This window comes from Pholcus phalangioides, unplaced genomic scaffold (assembly GCF_987345545.1).
Source record: "Pholcus phalangioides strain wild (caught in Gottingen) unplaced genomic scaffold, Ppha-v1.0 ptg000002l_1, whole genome shotgun sequence".
NCBI lineage: Eukaryota > Metazoa > Arthropoda > Arachnida > Araneae > Pholcidae > Pholcus > Pholcus phalangioides.
The window spans coordinates 1260086-1285424 of record NW_028301595.1 but is presented as its reverse complement, the minus strand read 5'-3'; the positions used below and the strand labels follow the sequence as shown (position 1 = coordinate 1285424).

The 25339-nt window shown below is 37.1% G+C and overlaps 1 protein-coding gene across 1 annotated transcript; it reads left to right on the top strand.

Moving 5' to 3' along the window:
* Positions 1-24094, top strand: Nxt1 (NTF2-related export protein 1). Its single transcript, XM_089236810.1, has 4 exons — positions 1-86; positions 5804-5893; positions 6982-7126; positions 23661-24094. Exons 1-4 carry the CDS (start codon positions 84-86, stop codon positions 23834-23836), a joined length of 414 nt encoding a protein of 137 aa, XP_089092936.1. The 5' UTR covers positions 1-83; the 3' UTR covers positions 23837-24094.
* Positions 24095-25339: the final 1245 nt, after the last annotated feature.

The window sequence follows — 25339 nt, the reverse complement described above, 5'->3', positions numbered from 1 at the left end:
CCAAGTCAAGTCAAGTTCTTATGTATTTGTTTACATATCCGTACGCATAATCCATGTGACTATATACGAAGTATTGAATCAAAATGGTGAGAATTTCTTTTCTAACACAATGAAACCTTGGCTTTTGTTAAATTAGGTTTCTAGTTTTTCACCCAATATGTCCACTAGCAGGGTTTCAAACAGCAATTGCACCAAGAAATTTGGTCGTTGTAGCACGTGCCAGAACTTGGAAGCCCAAATGTGATGGGTCGGTGAATCCTGTAGCCAATTTTTTTTTCTCATTGGTTCCAGATTTCGTCCTCACAATGTTTCAGCTTGCCAAGAAAGAGTGCTAAATTTTTTTTCCTGGCCATCTTGATTTTCACGATGTTGCAGATGTTGGGCAAGCAAAAAAAACCAGGTCGCCAACAAGGAATGGCTGGTGGAATTGAAAATCGCCAACTGATCACATTAGTGCTTTATATCTTTCAAAGTTTTTTGTTGGTCACAATGTTTTTCAAGCGAATGTGCTATCCTTGTCTATTTTAGCGCCATTTTCATTACTTGTTTTCAGGCAACAGTTAGAAGAATGCTATCGGCAGAAAAAAATGTGAAGAAAATTGCCATTATTTCATAGCTGTTCGGGGAACAGTTGTCGTATAATCTAGAGATCTACGACTTCTTTTTCTGGCACCAAACATGCCTGACAGTCCAACAAAAAGTCACCAAGGCAGTAACTAAGACTACAGATGTTGAAAACAAAAAAAATCGCCAGCTTAGAAAACATAATAGTGAAAACCGACAATCGTAATAATAAAATTATCACATTCTGCACTAAAGTACTCTTTTAAGTAATCAACGGTCCTTCTTATTATATAAATAAATATTCTTTGTTTAAAAAATATATAATTGGGACTCTTTTAGATTGTTTTAGATAATAAATCAATATGACAAAAAATAAATAAATATATATATATATATATATATATACAAAAGAATGATAAGCTACTGATGCTGGAAAAAATTGAATAAACAGCGGTTTTTCATATATTAGATAAATTAGTAACTAGTTTCAAAAGCCTGTGGGACTAGCACCGCCTAGAATAAGTTATAGAAAGATCTAGAGAAGATGTGGCAACCTTTTGTGTGCCAATAAGAGCATTCTTCTCTGCACCCCTTCAACCAAGTCTATGTCTCTATGTAGGTACGGTCTCCAAAACCTTACAGTATATGCACTTGCATATACTGTAAGGTTTTGGAGACTGTAGACTGAGGTTTTGGAGACTAAACCTCAGAAAAGCGAAAGAATGACTTTAGGACAGTGGTTCTCAACCTTTGGAAGCCAGCGGCTCGGTTAATTTCATTTTTGTGTGGAAGAAGGCCCGGTCATACGACTAATGAGGTATGAATGGAGAAAAATGAGACAGTGAATGATTCACGGCCTGTCGGTTAAAAAACACTACTTTAAGAGAATGTGCAGAGCACTTTTTTCAAAATGAAACTGAGAATTCTTTTTTTTTTTTACCACCTGAATAATGTTCAGAAAACCTAATCCGCTCGTCAGTAAAAATTCCCAGATCAATGATTCTAGTTGCAGATGTTCCAGAATTCAACCATTCAACTCATAAGTGAAACATGGATTTTTTGAACCAAAATGAGGGACCATGCACTTGTCAAAGCTAAAAGGAATTATCCATTCATTTGTCCACGCTACAATCCTCTTTTGGTTGGTCTGGAGCATAGTTTCACAAACTTTTTGTTCCATCGCTCCCTTCATCAGCAATTTCTTTCTTCTCATCGTCCCCCAACTCAAGTGAGCCCATAGGATCCTATGTTAAGTCCATAGCTTCTATCGCCCCCCCCCCTGGACAATTCCATCTCCCACTTTGGGAAATACTGGTCTGGAGCAACTCCCTATCACTTGGATTCCGAACTACCACCATTAGCTTCACATCATCTGCGAATTTGTTGGCAATCCCATCAATACCCTGATACAGTTTATTGATAAAAAATGGAAACTATACGGGGCCAAGGACATTTCCTTGGGGAACTCCACTTTTTTCACCTGTCCAATCAGAGAATTTCCCATTCACCATAACCTGTTGTGACCTATTGCTTAACCATGATTCTATCTAATTCAGCAAATTACCCACCTAATCCTAATCTCGTGCAAAAACACTCCAAGAGTTGACCATGTTGGACAACCTAATCGAACGCCTTCTGAAAATCAAATTAAATAACATCTACATTTTTCCCTTTACCCAAAGCCCTAGTCACGTGATCATAGAAGCAAAGGAGGTTAGTTACACAGGATTTCCCCTTTTGGAACCCATGCTAATTATTCCACAATACATTATTATCGTCTATTCATTTCAAAGATTGCCTTTCGATGATAATTACCAAAATTTTCGAGAGGGAGCGTGTCAAACTCACTGGACGATAATTGGACACAGACTATCTACTACCCTTTTTAAGTATCGGAACAACATTATAGCAAGTTTCCAATCCCGTGGGGCAATACTCTCAGCAATAGTGCTCCTGTAAATCTGCGCGACTGGTCCCAATAATTCATTAGCACACTTCCTGAGGACAGATATAATCTGGTCGTGGTGCTTTGCTTGCATTTACATTTTTTAGAAGTTTCAGTACTTCCATATCTTCCACCTGAATATCGTTGAGAGCTTTATCATTTATCACCCCATGACACATCCATGCTTTGGATATCACCACCTCTATTGAAAACTAATGAAAAAAAAAGTCATTGAAAGCACTACACATGCCTACATTGCTCTCTACCCTAGACCCTTCTATCGAGGGGGGGCCCCTGTTTTGCCAGCAATATATGCTCTCTCATTTGTGGCATTGGCCCTTCAATCCCTGACACTACCAATATCTCCGCATCCATCTGTGCTGCACCTACTATCATATTCTTTACATGATAAGCATGTCCAGAACAATCAATATGTGCAATCAACTGTTCCCTGGCATCCATTATTGCCTTTCTTAAAAAATGATTTTGGGTCATCACTAATGTTGTCTGCTAACCTAGATTAAACTTTCTTTTTTACTATAATCATCCACTTCAATGCCATTCTTTTTTTCAGCAAATGATGACAGGTCACCTCTTCCACCTGTGTGATCTCTGAATGCCCTTCTATTTTCAAGTTAAAGATTACTCATGTTATCTTTGAACCAGAGAAGGTGCGATGTGAACAAACCCGCTTATTACGAACAAAGGGTACGACATCATGCAAAACAGAGGAGAGTTTTGTTCTGAATTCTTCCCATTCAGCTAGCACACCCACTGATACCAACCCAACTTTGTATTAACCCTAACTTTTTTTTCTCAAATTAGCTCTTCAAAAATGAGGAACTATTCTTTTATTGTTTGGTTTGTCTGTGAAGAAGCTACAAAAATAGTTAATAACCCGATTATCACTAGAAGAATCATCTCCACCTGAAACATGTTTAGCATGATTCTTGGAACTAGCTGTGGATGGGAGAAAAAATATTTGAAACAAGCATGTGTTAAGAAAAAGTCCTAAGAATTAGTTGAAGCAACACTTCTTTTTTCAACCCACTTTAAAAAACTTCAATCAGGATTGATCATTTTGCTTGCAAAAGAGTTTGCTGGGACAGTGGGAAAAACTAGTAAAAACTGGCAAAAGTGGTTTTATGCAAAAAAACCGTTTGACTCAATATGTAGGCTATTATTTGTAACTGAGACTTTTTTGAAATCATTACAGCAACCAGTTTTATGATGTTGTATTGCAAAGTAATCTGGTGGAAAATACATTTACAAATAAATGGAGATGCAATTGATGTTCGTTACAATGACCACATTATAGTGATCATTCCATTACAATGGCCTGCAGGAAAAGTCCCTAATGTTTTCATTTAACCACTGTCCAATACATGGCCCCCACATCCTAGAGCAAGGCTCCTAGGTTGGGATCTTTGCTGGGGCCCCCAGACTCTTCAGGGCCCTTCTATAGTGAATTCATAGCATGAAAAATCAAAAAAAAAATTATTATAATTGCCATGGGGGAAGCATGATCTTATATTTTTAGTTTCGATACAAGACCTTCATCGTCTGGGACAATTGGGGTGATTATGACAATATATGCTTCTTTTGCATTGATTTTTAAAAAACATTTGTGATACTAGACATATATAAATGTAAGAAATATTGTTTTTTTTATGTTTGGCAAAAACCTATTTTTGTCAGGATGGTTTTTACTCTGGTTTTTTCCAGCTATGGCGAAAACTTTGTAACTTTAAAAATTATTGATTACTAAAGCAAAATTTGAGTTTAAAACTATGTCATTTACATAATAAATGGAAAAATTAAATGCATAATAGACCCTGGTATGCATAGATGGAGAAAGAATTTATTTTTGCCGGGACAGTTTCTACTTTGTTTTTTTCCACCTATAGCAAAAACTTGTCAACCCTGATATAGTAAAATCTTGATACAGTTGACACTCATTATAACAACCCCCACGGCCATTCTATTACAACTGGTAGGATAATTCCCAAATGTTTTCATAAAACTACTATCATATACATTTTACTTTCGATATGAGGACCCTCCCAATATAATGTCCATTTTTGATGGGACAAAGGGGGGGGGGGCGTTATATTGAACGTCAACTGTATAATTATACTCTGTGGATCAAGAAAAAAATATTGTTATAGAGAGATTTGTTGTTATATCGAGCATAGTTGTAGTGAGGTTTTACTGTACTTAATTGCATACTTTAGAAAGAATTGGTTTAATTTGGACAAAATTTACTATTTTCATTGCAAACACAATTGTGTGAGCTGTAGCGTATAGATGTTTTAAATACTTTTGTGAAATATAATTTAAGCTCATTCTTTGATTGATAAAATGAATGGGAAAATATATATCATGTTATATATTATATAATTGACAAACCAGAGTTTGTGCGTTCCAAACAATTTTTTGCATTAATTTTTTTCGGAAATGATGCTAAATATAAATGAATGTACAAAGTATATCAATTTTAGATACTTGGCAAAAACTCATTATTGTCCGGACATTTTTTACCACAGTTTTTTCCAGCAATGGCAAAAACTCACTAACTCAAAAATTTATCAATTCTTTTATGTTTGTATTCAAAACTATCCTATTTACATTTAAAAAAATAATGAAATGCACAATAATGCTTCACATGTATTGATGGGGGGGAAAAATAAATTTTTGCCAGGACGGTTTTACCACCTCTGGCAAAAACTTGCCAACCCTGGCGTTATCACAAAAGAATTACTGAAAACAAAAATAATGTGGCTTGCTATATGGTCAAAAAGAGTTCAAACTATTCAGGTTTTTTCTTATAATTAATCTTTGATCGTGAAATCTGTTTTTCTTTTTCAACTTTTAAAACAAGTGGCCCTCAGAGCAGAGTGTTTTACATTGTTCTGCAATGAGCCCGCAGCTGACTGAAAATGTTCTGCTGTGAAAATTCCCATAAGAGTGTTTTCTACACCTTTCTTAAAATTCTTCCAAATTGTTCTGCAGTAGCACTGATTGTTCTGCGACATGCATTGCAGATTTTGGTGTATCCTGCTTTGGGAAAAGTGGCCTACTACTGGTGCACTTACCTTATATGAGAATAACATAGCCACATAATAGAATAAAATATTGTTAGAATTTTAACTTTCTTCATCCTTTTTCTTCCACAACATCCATAAAATGATATTAAGTCCTTCTGATGTGAAGAGTGTGTTATTTCATAGTATTGGCTCAAGTAAAGGTACAACTAACTTGAAGTATTAAATCGGTTTTTTTTTTCTTCCCTAGGTTGACCGTAAACAAAAGCAAGAACAAGCAAATAGTGCTGCTGAAACATTTTCCAAGTTGTTTTATGATACACTGGATAAAAAGCGACATGTAAGGCATATTTAAATACTTATATTTCACCGAGAGAGATACTTTTTATTCCATTTACATAGTGTTGTGTACCTCCTTCGATCATGTAAAAAATCCATGACTTTCAATATGTCACTTGAATAAGTATTATTTAATAACACTCACATAATGCAGTATTGTTCAGGATTTGACAATGCAGTAAAACCTTGGAACACTTGGAGATAGATATGCTAATTTGAATTCTAAAACTTTTGTGTTGTCTAGTCTAATTTAGTAACCATATATGGGAAAGTTTAGGTGCCATGACAATCTGGTGCTTGAGATTTGCAAAGGACTGCATAACATTATAGGTTTGAGACTTATTATGTGGGTTGGTGTAACAGAATGGTCACTATAATGTAATGAGCTTCACTTCAAAAAGTCTCTTTTGCAGAGATCTGGCAGACCTTCAACATGATACTTATATAACATGAAACTTCAAGCATTTACCATATTTACTGTGGTGTCCTTGTAAAAAAGGAACTAAATGATAGGACTATCGTGCAAGACATACAATGCCACCTAGTGTTATGTTAGGGAACTCACAGAATTCCACCCCAGACATTCAGAAGATAAAATGTCTGAATATTATAGCTCCCACTATATAAATTCTTGTCTATATATGTATATAATCAAACTCTAACATAATAATAAATACTTATCCAAGAAAATACCCATACCCATGTGTTATCCACTCTGCACATCAAGTGTAAAAGAAACACCTCAAGTGGCGAAGACTGCTCATGGTAAAAGTTGGATCAAGTATTTACTCGAACACTGCAAAAGCAACACATAGTAAGCATTTCTCAAACAAACTTCACGTTAGGTTCACAACACATACACAGTCATTCTGACGTGCTTATTCATAAGAAATTCCATGGAAGAATATGGTCGAGTTGCATGTGTGGTTTAGTAGTAGTAAGGTTGCCCCTTGGTGTGAATCCCAACTTAAATTCATTAGATAACCTGACAAATGTTTTTTTTACAATGTGTTATAGTTTTTTTTCCAAACTTTTGGTAGTAATTTTCATTCTAAACGTTTCCCCCTCTGTATTTCTTTATCTGAACAGGTGCTTTCAAACCTTTATCTTGAATCTGCAGTTCTAGTATGGAATGGCAATCCCCATGCGGGAAAAGATAATATTGTCAAGTTCTACGAATCATTACCTGTCTCTTCTACAGAGGTTAAGGCTGTTGATGCTCATACCATTCCAGGTTGTTTTTAAATTAATATCTTATTTAAATATATATACTGTATTTTAATGTCTACAGTGATACCTTGGCTTACAATTTTTTTGGAAAACAGACTTTGTTCATGATTTTTCTGCTTCGGCTAATGAATGCAGATTTGGCTAACAAACATTTTCATTGATATGGGCACATGTACTAATATAAATCAGCCGCTTTGCGAGTTGAATTTCTGCTCAATCATCATATCTGAACTCAGTGTAGCAACTAGATGCTTCGTCACCCGGGGCAAGCGCACATATTTACGCCCCCTTATAATGTTGAAGGAGAGGTTTCAGAATGAAATTTGATTAACCCATGTCCATTTCAGAATCTTTTTCCAAATGCGCCTGCACTTCTCTTTCTGAAAGTTTTTGAACCATTTCATGTAAAATGAAAGCTTAAGCTAGTAGAAAATGCATTGCAAAAGAAAAGAAAGAAAAGCCTGTTTTTAGAGTGCTCTTTCTTTCAGTACAAGACTTTGAACATCAAACTGAGCAGTCTGGTCATTCTAGAAGCTTATTTTTTCTATCTTCCAAATCCAGGGCCATCATTTCAACTTTTTCCAGGGGTGGGGAGAACGGCAAAGAGCATGTACTAAAGGTATGCATATATATATTTGTATATATATATATATATACCATTTGTAGTGTATTTTCAAAAGCCGGGGGGGCAACGCCCTACCTGCCCCCTGCCCCCCCCCCAAATTACAGGCCTGGCCAAATCACAAATGGATGGGATACCTACAAACTTAACTGGGTTGTATCAACACTATCTTTAGTAGACTGGGGCTGTTGTTGGTTGTGTGTACATATGTTAGTGTAAAATATAAAGATCTTCAATATCTCTCATCTTCCTGTAGATTCTCATTTATCCAATTTTGAAGCTGTTCATTTTACTTTTCAGTCAGTTTTTGAGTTTTTATAGCATTCCTTGGTGTTTCAAAAAACTTATCTTCAAATTTTGGGTAGTACCTTTAACCACTTTACAATCAAGGATATAATATTGCGTCCAAACGTCTTTGGAATAGTCAAACAAGCTCTTGTTTTCTTTTCTCTCTTATCACCATCAGGCTTTATTGTAACCCTATTGTGGGGAATGCTCACATTAATACAACTAAAAGGGGTACTAAGATGGTTTAATCCACTGATCTTCATTAAATAAGAAACAAAATAATACAACAAAAACGTCAGTGTGGGAGGCGACGTCTGCGTCTCTCAACTCCGTATACATCGTCAGAGGGTGCTCGTATCTTACCGTGAAAGATAGGACATCTTCCTTCCTACATCGGCCATTCTGATCTGTAGCATGCGCCCTCGCATGTGCAATACTTATACATATAATGTACACACATATAAGCAAATAGACAAAAACTTGCCAGGGAAAAAAATGGACATCAAAAAATAAAAAAAAATTCGGCATAATATGATTAAACGGCAATAATAATTATATTAAAAGGCATATTAGAAATAATAATCACTAAGCACATCCGCAAACAAAAAAAAATATTGACTCAAAACTAAAAATTAAAACACGTAAAAATAAAAATCAGCGACAAAAACACATCATGAGAAAAATTATCGAAAATTAGAAGACACGCTAAAAGAAAGAAAATATATATACATAAACACACAAAAAAAAATATTACGTAAGTTTCGAAATAGCACGTCTATAGAAAAATGATAATACAAATACAAATACAAATACAACGCCACAACAGGCAAAATGCCCAACGAGGTGGCTGATAAAAAGATGCCCATAAAAATATGGTTGTCATATGTTTCAAAAATACAGCAACCCAATTAAAAATGCAATTAACACAAATTACAAACAATATATACACATGATAAAATATTATACGATGCCCATAAAGATTACTTATGGTTGTCTTATTCTAAGAATGGATAGCTTCTCGATTTACCCCAACATGTTTATCGTATTTCTTTTTAAACGTGTCAATTGTGTTACAATTTACTACCTCCGGGGGTAAGCTATTCCATTTATTAACAACCCTATTGGAGAAAAATTCCCTGCGACACCATAACCTTGCATTGTCCCTCACCAATCGATACTGGTGTCCCCTTGTAAAAGCAGTCGATTGGCGGTGTACTAAAAGTTCATGGTCCATCCTATCCATCCCATTGAAAATTTTGAACACTTCGATCATATCTCCTCGACACCTGCGTTCATCCAATGTAAACATATTCAAAAAATGAAGTCTTTCTTCATAACTCAAGCCCTGTGTGCCAATAAGGACACGCGTAGCTCTTCTCTGCACCCCTTCAACCAAGTCTATGTCCCTCTGTAGGTATGGTCTCCAAAACCTTACAGCATACTCCAGTCCAGGACGAACTAAGCCTCGAAAAAGAGGAAGAATGACTTTAGGAGAACGCGAAGAGACCTTTTTGAAAATGAGACCAAGCATTCTATTCGATTTTTTGACAACCGCTGAACAATGTTCAGAAAACTTAAGTCGCTCGTCAATGAGAATTCCCAAATCGGTGACTCTAGTTGCATCCGGGATAGTGACACCATTCAACTCGTAAGAGAACCGTGGGTTGTTCGAACCAAAATGAGCGACCATGCACTTATCTACGCTAAACGTCATGCTCCATTCATTTGCCCATGCTGCAATCTTGTTTAAGTTGGTCTGGAGCAACTCCCTATCGCTTTCATTCCCGATTACCCCCATTAGCTTCACATCATCTGCGAATTTGCTAGTAATTCCATCGATACCCTGATCGAGTTTATCGATAAAAAGTGAAAAAAGTATGGGGCCAAGGACACTTCCCTGAGGAACTCCACTTGTGACGTCTGTCCAACCAGAGAATTCCCCGTTCACCATAACTCGTTGCGACCTATCTCTTAACCACGATTCTATCCAATTCAGCAAGTTGCCCCCTATTCCAATCTCGTGTAAACGCTTCAAGAGTTTGCCATGTTGGACCCGATCGAATGCCTTCTGGAAATCAAGGTAAACAACGTCGACATTTTTGCTCTTACCCAAAGCCTTAGTCACGTAATCATAGAAGCAAAGGAGGTTAGTTACACATGACTTCCCCTTCCTGAACCCATGCTGATTATCCGACAATACATTATTCTCGTCTATCCACTTCACAAACTGCCTTTTGATGATAATTTCCAAAATTTTCGAGAGGGAGCTCGTCAAACTCACTGGACGATAATTAGACACCACTTCTCTACTACCCTTCTTAAATATCGGAACAACGTTAGCCAGTTTCCAATCTCTCGGGACGATACCCTCAGCAACACTACTCCTGTATATCTGTGCGACTGGCCCCAACAATTCATTAGCACCTTCCCTGAGAACCCTGGGATAGATATCATCTGGTCCTGGTGCTTTGCTTGCACATACATTTCTTAGAAGATTTAGGACCTCCACGTCTTCCACTTGAATATCGTTGAGCGTTTTATTACCCCATGCAACACCCGTATATCGAATATCATTATCTCCATTAAAAACCGACGCGAAAAAGTCATTGAAAGCACTACACATGCCTACATTGCTCTCTACTTTTGAGCCTCCTATCGAGAGGGGGCCAACTGTCCCCTTACATCCATTATTGACGTATCGAAAAAATGATTTTGGGTCAGAGCCAATGTTATCTGCCAACCTAGATTCAACTTGCTTTTTACTATCCCTTATCGCTTTCTTCAACAGTCTTCTTTTATCAGTAAACAATGATAGGTCACCTCGTCCACTTTTATACTCTCTGAATGCTCTTTTCTTTTCAAGATAAAGGTTCCGCACGCTATCCGTGAACCATAGAGGGTGTGATGTACAAACACGCTTTTTTCGAACAAAGGGTATGACGTCGTGCAAAACAGAGGACAGCTTCGTACTAAATTCTTCCCATTGACTTACCACCCCTACTGATTCCAACCGGTCTTTGAAAACTTCCGCTAACCTTCCTCGCAAAACATCAAAGTTAGTTCTCCGAAAACAAGGAACCAATCTTTTGTTATCAACCTTACCCGAGGAAAAGTTACAGTGAAATCTGACGATACGATGATCACTGGAAGAAAACTCTTCCCCCACCGAAACATGTTCAACTAGATCCTCAGAACTAGTAAGAACTAAATCCAAAATAGCAGTACCCCTAGTGGCTTCTGATACATGCTGATACAAAAAATTTTCGAGCACCAACTTAAGAAAGTCTCTTTCATACTGATTTCCAGATGAAAGGTTCTCCCAATCAATACCCGGGTAATTGAAATCCCCTAGTATGAGAACCCTCTTTCGCTTACACATGTAGGAAATTTCATCGTGCATTTTGGCGATGTAGTTTTGATCCCTATTCGGTGGATTGTAACAAACCCCAACAATAAGCTTATGACGTCTTTTGTTCTCAAGTTCAACCCATATGGTTTCAATATCACTTCTCTGTACGTTACACTCTCTAGCCTTCAAACATGATTTCACGTATATCAACACTCCACCCCCTTTCCTATCAGATCTATTTCTCAAAAAAGTATCGTATCCGGAGATGTGTAAGAAAGATTCATCCCCATCGTTTGCCCAAGATTCTGTAATGGCTATAAGATCCAAGTCCTCCACAACTATCATAGTTTCTAAAAAATCTTTCTTGTTACCCAAGCTCCTGGCATTTATTAACACACATTTTAATTTGCCCGGTGGTTTGTTGTCAATCGAGAAGCCATCCAAGTCAGAGGTGGGTAATTCCCCGTCAGTACTGTTGTGATTATCATTAACTAACCCGCATTCCCGACTACGTGGTCTGGGAGTAAAAAACCTGACCTAAGACTATCGTAAACCTCCCAGACCCCTCTCTTATTTAGATGGATCCCATCCGAACGAAGCCACCTATCGGTAAATGCGGGAAGCTCCAAGAACGTGACCCCAAGTGAGGAGCAAATGTCCTTCAGGCCTATATTGAATTGGTGGATCCTACTCCTATATCCCCTACTACCCCTTGGCAGCACTGGAATCACTGCCACATCTGAACCCCCCTCCCTAGCGGATAATAGTAAATCCCGGTACTCTGACAGAGACTCACTAATATTCGCTCCTACCTGATTTGTTCCCACCCACAGAATCACCCGCAAGGGCAACTTTCGGCGATGAAAAACGTCTCGAACGTTGCCAATCTTCCCCCCAGGAAGACAACAGCGCTCGAAACCCCGAAAATCCCTACACACTCGGTTCCCAAGTTCCCTAACCATAGAATCGCCGATGATTAAACCCCTATCACTATCCCCCTCTACCTCATCCACGACCACCCATTCGCCCTCTAAAATGTCGTTGTTCGTGGAGATTGCTTCTTCATCAACAGGTGGCTCGACGACCAGAGGGTCCGTTATAACCGGACCCTCTAGCACCCTAACTTTTTCCCGTAAAGCTTCGACCTCGTGTTCCAGCCTTTTTCTATCCAAGCACCCCTTACAATTGAAACTATCAGCTACTATACCCCTAGACCAGGGAAACCTCCCGTCGCAAGCTCTACACAACACTAGTCGAGGTCGAGGCATACTAACACTATTGCTAAAGCTAGATAATAATAATAATACTTAACAATACGAAAATGAGAAACGTTAACTGGAAATTAAAATAATGTAAAATACATTACTATGCAAAATATACGTAAGAGATTATACGAAAAAATTACGTAAAGTAGAATGCTCAGCACTAAATCACGAAGAATAAAATAAATATGTATATAAAGAATACAACACCCTCTAAAAAAAGTATTAAGCTACGAAGTACAATTTATACTTATTAGAATTACAACTCTAACTAACTATCGACTCTAACTAACTAACAACTTAGCTAACTATCTCAAAACACTAACACTACAACAATAGGCCCAAATGGAAGGAAAACAACGTTATTGAGAGTACCCGGGAAAAAGTATACACTGTTTGCTAACACTAACGTCCAAAACCTACAAACTTATATCAAAGAAGCGAGCGAACCTGGCGAAAAAACAACGAAAATGAAATGCGAACGAGAAAAATAAATATAAGTCGATCGAAAATACACAACGAAAATTTAAAAAAAAATGAGAGCAATATAAAAAAAAAAAAAAACCACTTATCTCACAATCCAACGTGCGCTAAAAAAAAAAAAAGAAAATCACCGCAGAATATGACCCAAAAATAAACAACACGCTAAGTAAAACTCACGAGAACGAAGAAAAACACAAAGAAAGACACAAAATGGCGCACTGGCGTGTCGGTGAGCGGAGCGCGATAATAGCACGTCCGTTCCCAACGACGGCGAAGACGATTATGCTTAATCGTGAAATAATACGCTCATAATCATAATAATCATCTATCACTCATGGAAATACGAAATCAATAGGATCATGAATAAAAAATATCAATCGCATTAAAATGAAAAAGAAAGGAGAAAAAAAAAATATACACAAAATAAAATGAATCAAGTCAAATATTCATATTATTGTGACAATGTCATTCAGTTTGTATTTGATTGGAGGTCTTCTGCGATAGTTATACGTGTTTCTAACCTTTAACATATGTTTGAAGTTTTTACTGGACGTCGGCAGATGTCCAAGGTGATTGGTATGGTAGGTGTTCAAAGGGGTATCGTCTTTTTGATGGGTATGCAAACTACTCGGTTTGGCAGTCTTTCTGTTAGCTTTTCGGGCAGCTTGATGAACACTGTTGAATATCCGAAAAGATATAGCAACGGCCAAAATTACAACGAAGAGGTATGCTGCAACACTTATATATGAGAAATATTTTAGAGATAATAGCAAAAGTAACACCAACACAAACACTATAGCACTTTCTTTCACATCTGTCCAATGCATCAATTCGACAACTAGAGAGAAGAAACAGCAACAACTTTCATCAGTGTTGTTATCAGGTTCAGCTTCCATGACGTCGGATGCTGTTGAATGTTTCACCACCTTCTCGTCATCGGTGTTGACCATATGCGCAACCAGCTTATCGCACACAGGAATCATGTGTTTCTCATCATCAATATCGCCTTCAAGCAAATCAAAGAATTGTTCCTCATCAATATCACGTTCGATGAAAGGCTCTCTGGGAGAATGGCACATCGGTTTGTCGTCTGTGACCATGATGCAAAGTTCAGCATTCGTAGTTTCGGTTTTAGTAGCCACATTTTAATAGCCGGAAATAATTGGTTACTGTCAGTTTGGGTTTCTTTCGAGACTAAGGGCGAAATGTCAATTTTAGGGTTTTCTTCAAGTATCGCATAAACGAGTGGTTTATGTGCATCGTCAGACGTCTGCTTCTGAAGATTGGAAAATATCACACCATCAGGTGTAATAGCAAGTTCGGCTTGCTTTATGACATCATATCCTAGGATAATGTCAAATATCATGGAGGGATTCGGAACAACGTGTATCTGAGTGGTAAGGTTCTGATCGTCAATGGAAAGCGTCGTTTGAAAAGAACCAATAATACGAATTTTTGAATAACCAAATCCAGTTAGAACACCAATATTCGTTGTTAGCTTTGGTGATCCCAGATGGATCCACGCATTTTCTTTCATAAGAGTCATTTGACTTCCTGTATCAACTCGACATTTTATTTTAGCACCCATGATTTGAACATCTTTACACATTTGATCTAGCGGAGCAGCTTGGTAGATATTATTTACATCAGTGGCGTCATGCTCGGATTTTTGGATGGTTTGTGGACACGCGTCAGATTTATGTCCAAATTCGGAACAAGAAATACACTTCGGTTCTCGATGTTTCTCTGGACATAGTCTAGAAATATGACCATTTCCATTGCAATTAAAACACGTGATCTGCTTCGATTGCCTAGATGTATAAAAGTTTTCGAAATTCGGGTTTGACTTTTGACTGCTTAATTTCGGGTCACGCTTGTGGAACCAACTGTTTGCGTCAAGAGTATTAGTTGGATGATGGAATCCAGTTGAGGATCGGCTACGGCTTGATTCATTAAAGACTTTTTCATACATCATTAATTTTGTTTTGAATTCGGCAATCGTCTGGCATCCATACAGTAGAAATTTATTTGCTGGTAAATCAGAAATACCGTTTATACAATAGTCTATAATCGACGCATCATCGATAATACCATTGGCATGGCTAGCTAATTCTCGAATAGCTATAAAATATTCGGAAAGGGTTTCTGACGGACGCATTTTCCGTTGTTGAAGTCGTCTGTGCAATTCGGCACTGTTTATCTTCATGCTAAATTCCTCAAGTAGCGCTCCCTTTAATGTTTTCCATGTTGTTAGTCCTCTTTGAGACTGGACGAACATTTTCGCGGGGCCTACAAGGTTTCGTTTCACCAGTATGATTTTTTGTTGTTCAGTTAGGGAGGGAAAAAGCGAAAAATTCTCCTCCACGTCCCCGATGAAAGCATTCACACCATATGTATCTTTCCCCGAGAAAGACCTCATCGTCTCTTTCAAGTCGTTCAAAACCAGCCAATAACTTCCGTCTTGACAGCTTTGATGGTTTTCGAAGGGAGGGTTCGGAATCGTCGTCACAACAGCATTTTTGTTTACATGCAGGGGATCCCGTGGGGTGAACGAGTCTCTATTCTGCTTAGTGTGAGGGTGGATATGTGGTGGGGTCGCGTCCGTGTGCAGTGGGTGTTCTTTTTTCTTTCCATGAACTGAAGCCTGCGATATGGAGGTTTCGGCGTCATCATCATCATCATCATTGTCCTCCTCTGAAGTATTATTATTACTAGTATAATTGCGAAAGTCTTGCACATTCGACAAAAAATTAAAAATTTCGTCGCAAATCTGTTCCTTTGTTTCAGGAATTTCCAAATGCAGGGCATTTCCGACTGAAATTAACTGGAACAAATTAAGTGATTCTAGGACTATTTTTTTTCTTTCGGGAACATCAACATTCCAAGGAAATCCCTTGAAAGCTCGAAGCTTTTTTCTGCTGCTTCGATCGAAGGGTTCGGCAAAAATGATGTAATTTAAGAGCTTTATGGTTGATGATTTCGCAAATTTTAGAGTTTGAGCAATGGATGGAATTTCTCCGAGAGAAATCTCCATTATGAGAAAAAGAACTCACCCCGTCTGATGAAAACAAAAAGTCTGCTAAATAATCCAGATGGTCACACTCCCGTTGGACAGCTTCTCGTCGCGTTTAGGAAATGTCTCTACACTCGTCATTTATCTAGGGGATGGTTGGCTTGAAAGGGCGAGCCCGCAAATGTGGGGAATGCTCACATTAATACAACTAAAAGGGATACTAAGATGGTTTAATCCACTGATCTTCATTAAATAAGAAACAAAATAATACAACAAAAACGTCAGTATGGGAGGCCACGTCTGGTCTCACCCACGTACACGTCGACGTCTGCGTCTCTCCACTCCGTATACATCGTCAGAGGGCGCTCGTATCTTACCGTGAAAGATAGGACGTCTTCCTTCCTACATCAGCAGAATGAATCAAACAATTTTTCATAGAAACCTGTGGGAAATCATATTTCATCTAATGAAGATCATTTGTTCTGGAATCACGTTTGTTAGCAAAAATATCACTGATATGGAACCTCTTTTTGCCAAAAATTGGGTCCCAAAAATAGGAGGGGTTTCTTATACACGAATAGTATTATAGATATATCTCAACTTTTTTCCAAATTTTAAGCCCAATAAATCAGGGATTTCTTATACACGAAGATTCCTTATACATGTTAGAATATAGTACCTTGGCATAGTTTTTTACTACGATTTTGTTAATTTCAAAAGCTTTTGTAGTGTTAATCAAGTCTTTTAGAAGAGTTTTAGACCTGTGGGTGCTTAGCTAATTATCGCACCATTCAGAATTTATGTTTGATTTTTTTTATTTCTCTGAATAATTTGAGTTGCTCGAACACCCCTGAAACTTATGTGGTATTAGTTTAAACAGATTGTAGCCTGACATATCAATTCATTCTCAGTAGTATCCAATGTTGATACGAACATGTTAATTTTAGCCTGCTCAATAATACTGTTTATTGTCAAACCTCATGATATTGCGTGAAGCCATAGTGAAGGTAGGAAACAGCTTGTGATCACCAAAAATATGTTTGGCACCAAAGTAGCTACTTACAGAAAAGCACAATTAAACAAATTTTATTTTATATAAACATGCAGAGGGGTAGGCAAGAAGCGTGCTTTTGTGTCAATTACCATTTCAAATCCAGGTGCACATCATGGGGGGGGGGGGGAAACACACAGCGAAACATTTCAAACATGTATAAGTAACACCATCTGAAGGTTGACCAGAAGGCTTAAACAAACATTTATATTCACAAAAACAACTGTTCTGATATTTCTCCATACACATTTCAGAAAAAAGAATGACAGTTGTAATACATTCACGCCAATGGCTAATGGTAAAACATGGGTAAGGGTTTTTAAACATTTTTAGTTTTTTGAAAAAGAATTTTAACAGTGAATTTGATAGTAGAATCAAGGGAAATCTGTAATTTAAAATTATCTAAAAATTCAAAGTAACCATTTTCGAATCAAGCTGCTGTGTATTTACCCCACTGACAAAGCACGGGCATATTAAAAGACATTTTATTAATTACATGTAGTTCCGATACTTAAGGGGTTGTAGAGAAGCTGTGTCTAATTATTGTCCAGTGAGTTTGAGGAACTCCCTCTCGAAAATTTTGGAAATTACTATCATAAGGCAATTGGTTGAGTGGATAGACAGGAATAATGTATTGTTGGATAATCAGCATGGGTTCAGGAAGGGAAAGCTATGTGTAATTAACCTCCTTTGCTTCTATGATCCTAGGGTCCTCAAGGAATGTGCTAATGAATTCTTGGGACCAGGCGCAGAGATTTACAGGAGTAGGGTTACTGAGGGTATCATCCCAAAGGATTGGAAACTTGTTTCGATATTTAAGAAGGGTAGTAGAGAAGCTGTGCCCAATTATCGTCCTGTGAGTTTGACGAGCTCCCTCTTGAAGATTTTGGAAATTATCAAAAGGCAGTTGGTGAAGTGGATAACTGGTAATAAGCATGGGTTTGGGAAGGGAAAGTCATGTGTGACTGGTTAGTCACACATGACTTTCCCTTCCCTATCCTTTGCTTCTATGATCATGTGACTAAGGCTTTGGGTAAGGGCAAAAATGTAGATGTTGTTTACCTTGATTTCCAGAAGGCATTCAATCGGGTCCAACATAGTAAACTCTTGAAGCGTTTACACAAGATTGGGATTATGGGCAACTTGCTGAATTCGATAGAATCATGGCTAAGAGATAGATCACAACGAGTTATGGTTAAACAGGGAATTCTCTGACTGGACAGGTGTCACAAGTGGACTTCCTCAAAGAAGTGTCCTTGGCCCATAATTTTTCACATTTTTATAGATAAACTCAATTAGGGTATCGATGGAATTGCTAGCAAATTTGCAAATGACGTGAAGGTAATGGGGGTAGTTGAGAACCAAAGTGATAGGGAGTTGATCCAGACCAACTTAAACAGGATTGCAGAATGGGCAAATGAATGAAGCATGACGTTTAACATTGACAAGTGCATGATCTCTCATTTTGGTTCGAACAATCGACGTTTCTCTTACAAGTTAAATGCCATCACTATTCTGGATGCAACTAGGGTCACTGATTTAGGAATTCTCATTGAAAAGTGGCTTAGGTTTTCTGAACATTGCTCATCTGTGGTTAAAAAAGCAAATAGAATGCTTGGTTTTATTTTCAAAAAGGTGTCTTCGCGTTTTCCTAAAGTCATTCTTCTGCTTTTCTTAGGCTTAGTTTGTCCTGGACTGGAGTATGCTGTAAGGTGTTGAAAACCATACCTACAGACGGACATAGACTTGGCTGAAGGGGTGCAGAGAAGAGCTATGTGTGTCCTTATTGGCACACTGGGCTTGAGTTATGAAGAGAGACTTCATTTTTTGAATATGTTTACACTGGATGAATACAGGTGTCGAGGAGATATGATCGAGGTGTTCAAATTTTTCGATAGGATGGACCTTGCATTATAAATATGCAGTCAGTTGATTGCTTCGACAAGGGGACACCAGCATCAATTGGTAAGGGAAAATTGTAGGTTGTGGTGTTGCGGGGAATTTTTCTCCAATGGGGTTATTAATAAATGGAATAGCTTGCCCTGGGGGCAGTGGCGGATCATGATTTTGGGAGGCCCCAGGCGCAACCTGATCTGGAGGCTCCCCTATCAGGGACGGATTAAAGGTAGGGGCTGTCACCCCCCCCCCCCCCCCAGATCAGAAAAATTAAATGGAAAGAAAAATGTTTTCTACGTTTTTGACTGAATAACAAACCAAGAAAATAAATTTGCTTAAAAAAAGGGGAAAATTCAGAATTTTTTCCAAAAGAAATCAGAACCGTCCTGAAAAATTGAACACATGGTCACAACCACCGCCCCCACCCACAAATTTGCGTTTATCCACCACTGCACCCTTTTGGCCCTAATAAGAACGAGATGGTTCACTAAAATGAACAATATTATCAAAAATCATAACTTTTTTTTTATTTTTGCATCACCAAAACCATAAACACAAAAATAAGATAAGGAAATATAATGATATTCTCTGGTACTAGATGAAAAATAATCACACTCCCATTAAAAAAAAAAAAATCACAGTAAAATTCTGCATCATATTTTTAGTAATCTAAGATGTCCGTCCTGGTGCCTTCAGCCACACGGCAAAAATGGAGATCCGTCATAGTTTTAGTAATTTAATATTACTGATTAATAAAGATTTGATAATATCTCAAATATAATATATTTGATTTGATATAAAGATACTGATAATATTTAATAGAAAAACATTTCTTCAATAGAGGGAATAGAGGGAAGAAATTATATCGGAGTAAATATAAGAATTATATTTTTAATGGAAGAAATTATTTCAGAATGAATTAAAATTATTGTCAATGAAAGAAATTATTTAAAAAAATTTTTTTAGAAATTATTATTTTTATTTGTTTATTCTATTTTATTTTTACTATTATTATATTGATTATTATTATTTTCTCTTTCAGCCACCTCGTTGGGCACTCTGCCTGTTGTGGCCTTTGCCTTTGCATTATTTGTATTCAGAGTGAATAAAAATCTTCTATATTATGCCCCCCCCCCGTTTCGTTTAATAACGAAAAATGCCACTGTATAACATTGTGGCCCGCGTACTTTATAAAATGTTTCAATATGGCCTGCTATGCCTCAAAGGTTGAAGACCCCTGCAGTAGACTCTCGCTAATCCGGTACGTATTACACCACGGTGTGCCAGATTTTACCAAAATTGCTGGATTAACTTTGAAGAAACCCATTGAAATAATATATGAAATTTCGTGCAAAGACATAGTCAGGACTTGATCAGCAATTAAGAAATATTAGAACGTGTTAAGGGGGTTAGGGCATCAGGAGAAAAGTGACACCACACCACCTAAATATCCTGGACTACTGGACGTGCTGGATTAGAGCACGACCGAATTCTCGAGAGACTACTGTAGTTGAATTGAAATGCTCAAATAAAAATTTATCAGATAATTTATATATTTTTAGTTTTGCTTACCGTTATTTTTGGAGATTCTGCAATCTAAATCCTAAAGGAAATCTTGAGGATCGGCATGAAAATTTTTTTCATTACAATAACACACATTACAATTACATTAACAATAAACACTTTTCGGTCTGACACAAAGATGTTGTCTACCCAAGCCTCCTTGACCAATCCAAAAATGTAGCTCTTTTTTTTAGAAAGAAGGAAAAGAAACCCCCTTGATTTTTTTCAGCCGGGGAGGGAGTGTTAAAAGAGCAACAGAAAAATCACGTGATTCAGAATGCATGTCATTCAGCATTCATTTCAAACCCCACTTTTCTTTTGTCATATGGTCGTATGGTTCCAGTCATAGATTGCAAATGTATATGTTGTTTGAACCAGCTTATAGTATTTCATTCAAACAAGTGGGAGACAAAATCACAATAAGAGCTCTACTACATTCATTTTAATTAGTACGACTGTCTCTTCCTGTCGATGTCGCCGCTTGCCGATAGCCATCTTGCCATCCATTATACTGTATACAAAAGCTTACACCAAAGCTGTCGTATTATCGGCGCCCATGAAAGCATTTAATACTGTGGAATGAGACATCTGTTTATGCCTTCACTACAATTTTCATTTCGGACAGACATTAGGACCTGCTGTTCTCATCCCTCCTCCTGCTTGTGCCCTTAGGGAAATACTGTTTGAAAATGACCCTCCCTGAATGATCGCTTTACAATGTCTCTTCTTTCTTTGTCGGGGAAGAACTGGCCCTTGAGAGCTGCGTCTTGTAAATTGTTCTTTTCTTTCAGTTCCCGTTTTTCTTCCATAACTCATACGTACAGTATACAAAAAATAACAAAAATAAAAAAAAATAAAAAATTGCGGTTGAAAAAAAAAGGGAGAGCAGATACTGTACTTAGTTCAAGAGATTTGTTGATGCGCATGTAAATTCATATGTAGGATGAAGCACACAACTATTTGGAGGCCCCCCGCTCTGCCGAGGCCCCAGGCGCGCGCCTCATGCGCCTGTGCGGTAATCCGCCACTGCCTGGGGGTAGTTAATTTTAACACAATTGACACGTTTAAAAAAGAAATGCAATGAACATGTTGGGGCAAATCGAAAAGCTATCCATACTTACAATAAGACAACCACAAGTATTCTTTATGGGCCGTGTATAATATTTTATCATGCATATATATTTTTGTAATTGCCTTTTTAATTGGGTTGCTGTGATTTTGAAATATATGACATCATTATTTGTTATAGGCATCTTTTTCTCAGCCACCTCTTTGGGCATTTTGCCTGTATTCATACACTAGTTTCATTTTTGTGACTTATCGCTCAGTGATCTTTTTTGCGCTAACATTGTTATAACCTGTGTAACGTAAATCATTGCGTCATGTGATTTGCAAAATTTAGCGATTAAGAAATGAATAAAAAAATACTATTGAGCATGGGTGCATATAAACTCTGGACTGCAGGCCAAAGTGGCTTATTCAATAATTTTATTGGGCCCACAAACCATTACCAAATATTTTATTTAAATATAAAAATGAATCAAAGTTAAATTGTAATGAATATAAGAAATAGAATGGGGCTAAAAAAAGGTGAAAAATATTGATTAGCACTTTCAATTTGTAACTCACTTAACACTTGTATTTGGCTTATGAAGGAGTAATACGACCATTGACGTGCACGAGGAGGGCGATGATTTTAGTGTTTTGTGTTTAAAAACAAAACTCCCACTTTAGAAGAAAAAAATTATCCCCCCCCCCACTTTGGAAAATCCTGCATAGGCCTTTGAATACGGCACTTGAACTGCCTATAATATACACTTCTGGTCTATCTCTATAGGCAATTTACAACATGGCCTATACAGTATTTACAATGAAAAATTACTTGTAGGCCAAAAAGTTAGTGCACCCATGCTATGGTCTTAATATAACAAGCTTTTCACTTCAACGCTCACACTTTCATAAATTTGCTCTATTTTGAAAGTTACTTTCGAACTCTGTTATAATAAGTAAAACTTTTCCCATCTTCTTCTTGTCGACCGTAGGTCCTCGGCTGTACTTCTACTGCGATTTCAGGGTGAAATAACTGTGTTCTAGACCCCCCCACCCCCAAAAAAAAATTATTTTATCTCATCCAACTTCCCCAACAAAACTGTCATGTCTCTCCCTTACAAACTTCCACATTTTCCACTTTTTCGAATGTGTCAATCCTTTTCTCTTCATACAACTAAAGGTTGACATTTTAAAGATTTTTTGTTGAAAAATATAATCAGAGGCAATCAAATACTTTGCATGAAGTTTTTATTTCTTTAGGATAACGATGGCCAATTTCAACGAGAGAAATATGAGAAATAGGGTACTTAATATGGGATATCTTCGATTCTCATCAAACATGTTACCAAATGATGACTAAATTACCAAAGACCATTTATCAGTAACACTTGGCAAAAAAAAAAAAATGCTACAGCAAGTCTGTTAAAATGTGTTTCACAGAGTAAAAATAATCTTAGCAAATAAGTGAGATGAGTACTTATTAGTCATAGTCATTATAATTCAATTTATAAATTATGCAAATTACATTCATTCCTGATTCTAATTAACATTAGGAATTAAAGCAAGCTTCCTTTTGTATGAACATTTGTATGAAAAGTAGTCGAGGAAAGCAAAATATGCAAATGTTTCATATAGTGATCATGTGAATGAGCAAGTCAAATGTCAAACATGCGATAAATTCTTTTTTCAATATTAGAAATGTTTTTAATAAATTCTTTTTTCAATGTATAAATAGAATTACAGGCGAACATCAGATTCTTGGGAATTTCTTGGGAAAACGTCATTGAAACTGAAACAAAAAACAATTTTTTTTGTTATATTCGAGGTGGTTGCTTTTTATCAACGTTATAAGCAAGGTTCATTAATATTATTCTTTACGGGAATCAATACCCTCCACAAATTATTGATGTTGTATTCAAAGTTTGATTTTTAAGTGTTTTTTTTCTCATGTTGCTTTGCAGATGAAATGGTCCAAGGCCAGACCACTTTGATTGTTACTGCATCCGGGAATATGAAATTCAAAGAAAAGCACCAGCTGTTCTCAGAGTCTTTTTTGCTGACGGCTCAGGCTGGAGGACAAGGAAATGTCTGGAAGATCTCCTCTGATTGCTTCAGGTTTCACGAACCTGTCCAGTGATTAATTCTGTGTCATTAAAAGCACATGTATAAAGTTTTAATATAAAATACTTTTTCATAAAATTCAGACAATTCAATTTATTCAGAGGAGGAATTCTAACTTTGCTGAGTGCTTTGCGATGCTATAGAGGTGTTTTGATGCATTCATATAGTTAAATTGGACACAACTCATTCATTGAAACACATGTTAATTTAGTTTTTCTATGAAAGTATCAATACTTATATTGAGTGTTAATTACTCTATGAATGCCATTATATATTTTGAACTCAATGGCAGTCTTTTTTTGTATATATTTAAAATTGCACAATTTTGGAATTGCAACTAGTAAAAATACTCAGAAAATCACCAGCAAATGTGACAAATACAAGGAAAATACAAAACTTCTAATTCATTTCGACACGTTTTGGATGTTGTCTTCTGAGGATAAAAAATATCACTCTGACTGAGGATCCCACTTGGATTGGTTACAAAATCTTAACTCTAGGGTGCTCAGCGGAAAAAAAATGTACGTCTGTTCTAGTCACATTGTTACCAGAATGAAGCTGATGGCCTGTGTGTAAGTCTTCTGCAATGGCCTGATTGGCTGTTTGCAAAATGGAGCTATCCGGTTGGAATTTTAATTTTCTTACAATTCCTGCTCATAACATAGGAAAAAATCATAGGAATTTAATATGTTCCTTGTATTTGCCTTATTCATTGGCGATTTTCTGAGTATTATTGTGCAAAGCTGGTCTACTCCTCCATAACAGAAATACCCAGACTCTGAACATTAAAGAACTCTCAAATCTTTGAAAAACAAGTTTGGGAACCATGGAAATGAAAATAAACATTCTAGAAGTCATTAGTGAAGCAGAGGAACAATTTGGCAAAAAACTACACTTTGAACTTGGACCGTAAAAATAGGTGTTTGTGTGAATTTATTGGAAATATTGGGAGTGGAATGTATGTGTGTGTGTTAAACACAATATTTCTATATTATATGTTATGCAAATTGTGGTAGTAGCTTACATACATATATACATTATTACATTTAACTCCACATATATCGTTCCATTGATACTATTTATCGAAATACTTTTATGATTGCTTTGTAAGCTGGATAAAATTCTTGAATGGGTGAGATTGGTCTGTCGGCTGGAGTTTGCGCAGTCAGAGGGGTGTGCAACTTTTTCAGTCTTTTGGGCAGACATAAAGTAGAGTACCTATCTTGCTATGTACATAGGGCAGAACAAATCCCAGGTGGCGACTAAAAAATTAGTATAAGTGCCTGTGTAGTTTTTAAATTGCAGGCTGAGAGCAGCACAAAATGTTTAGTCCAGCCCTTGTGTACATTGATACTTTTTTTAAGATCCTCTTTCAAGAGACGGATTAAATTTTTACATCCCCCAACAATTTACTGGACTGTTTTCAACGTGAAGGTGTCTTGGGCAAAGCAGGAATTAGGAATACCCCCCCCCCCCCACTATGACTATGGGAAAAGATACGGGAAGGCATGGGGGCAAT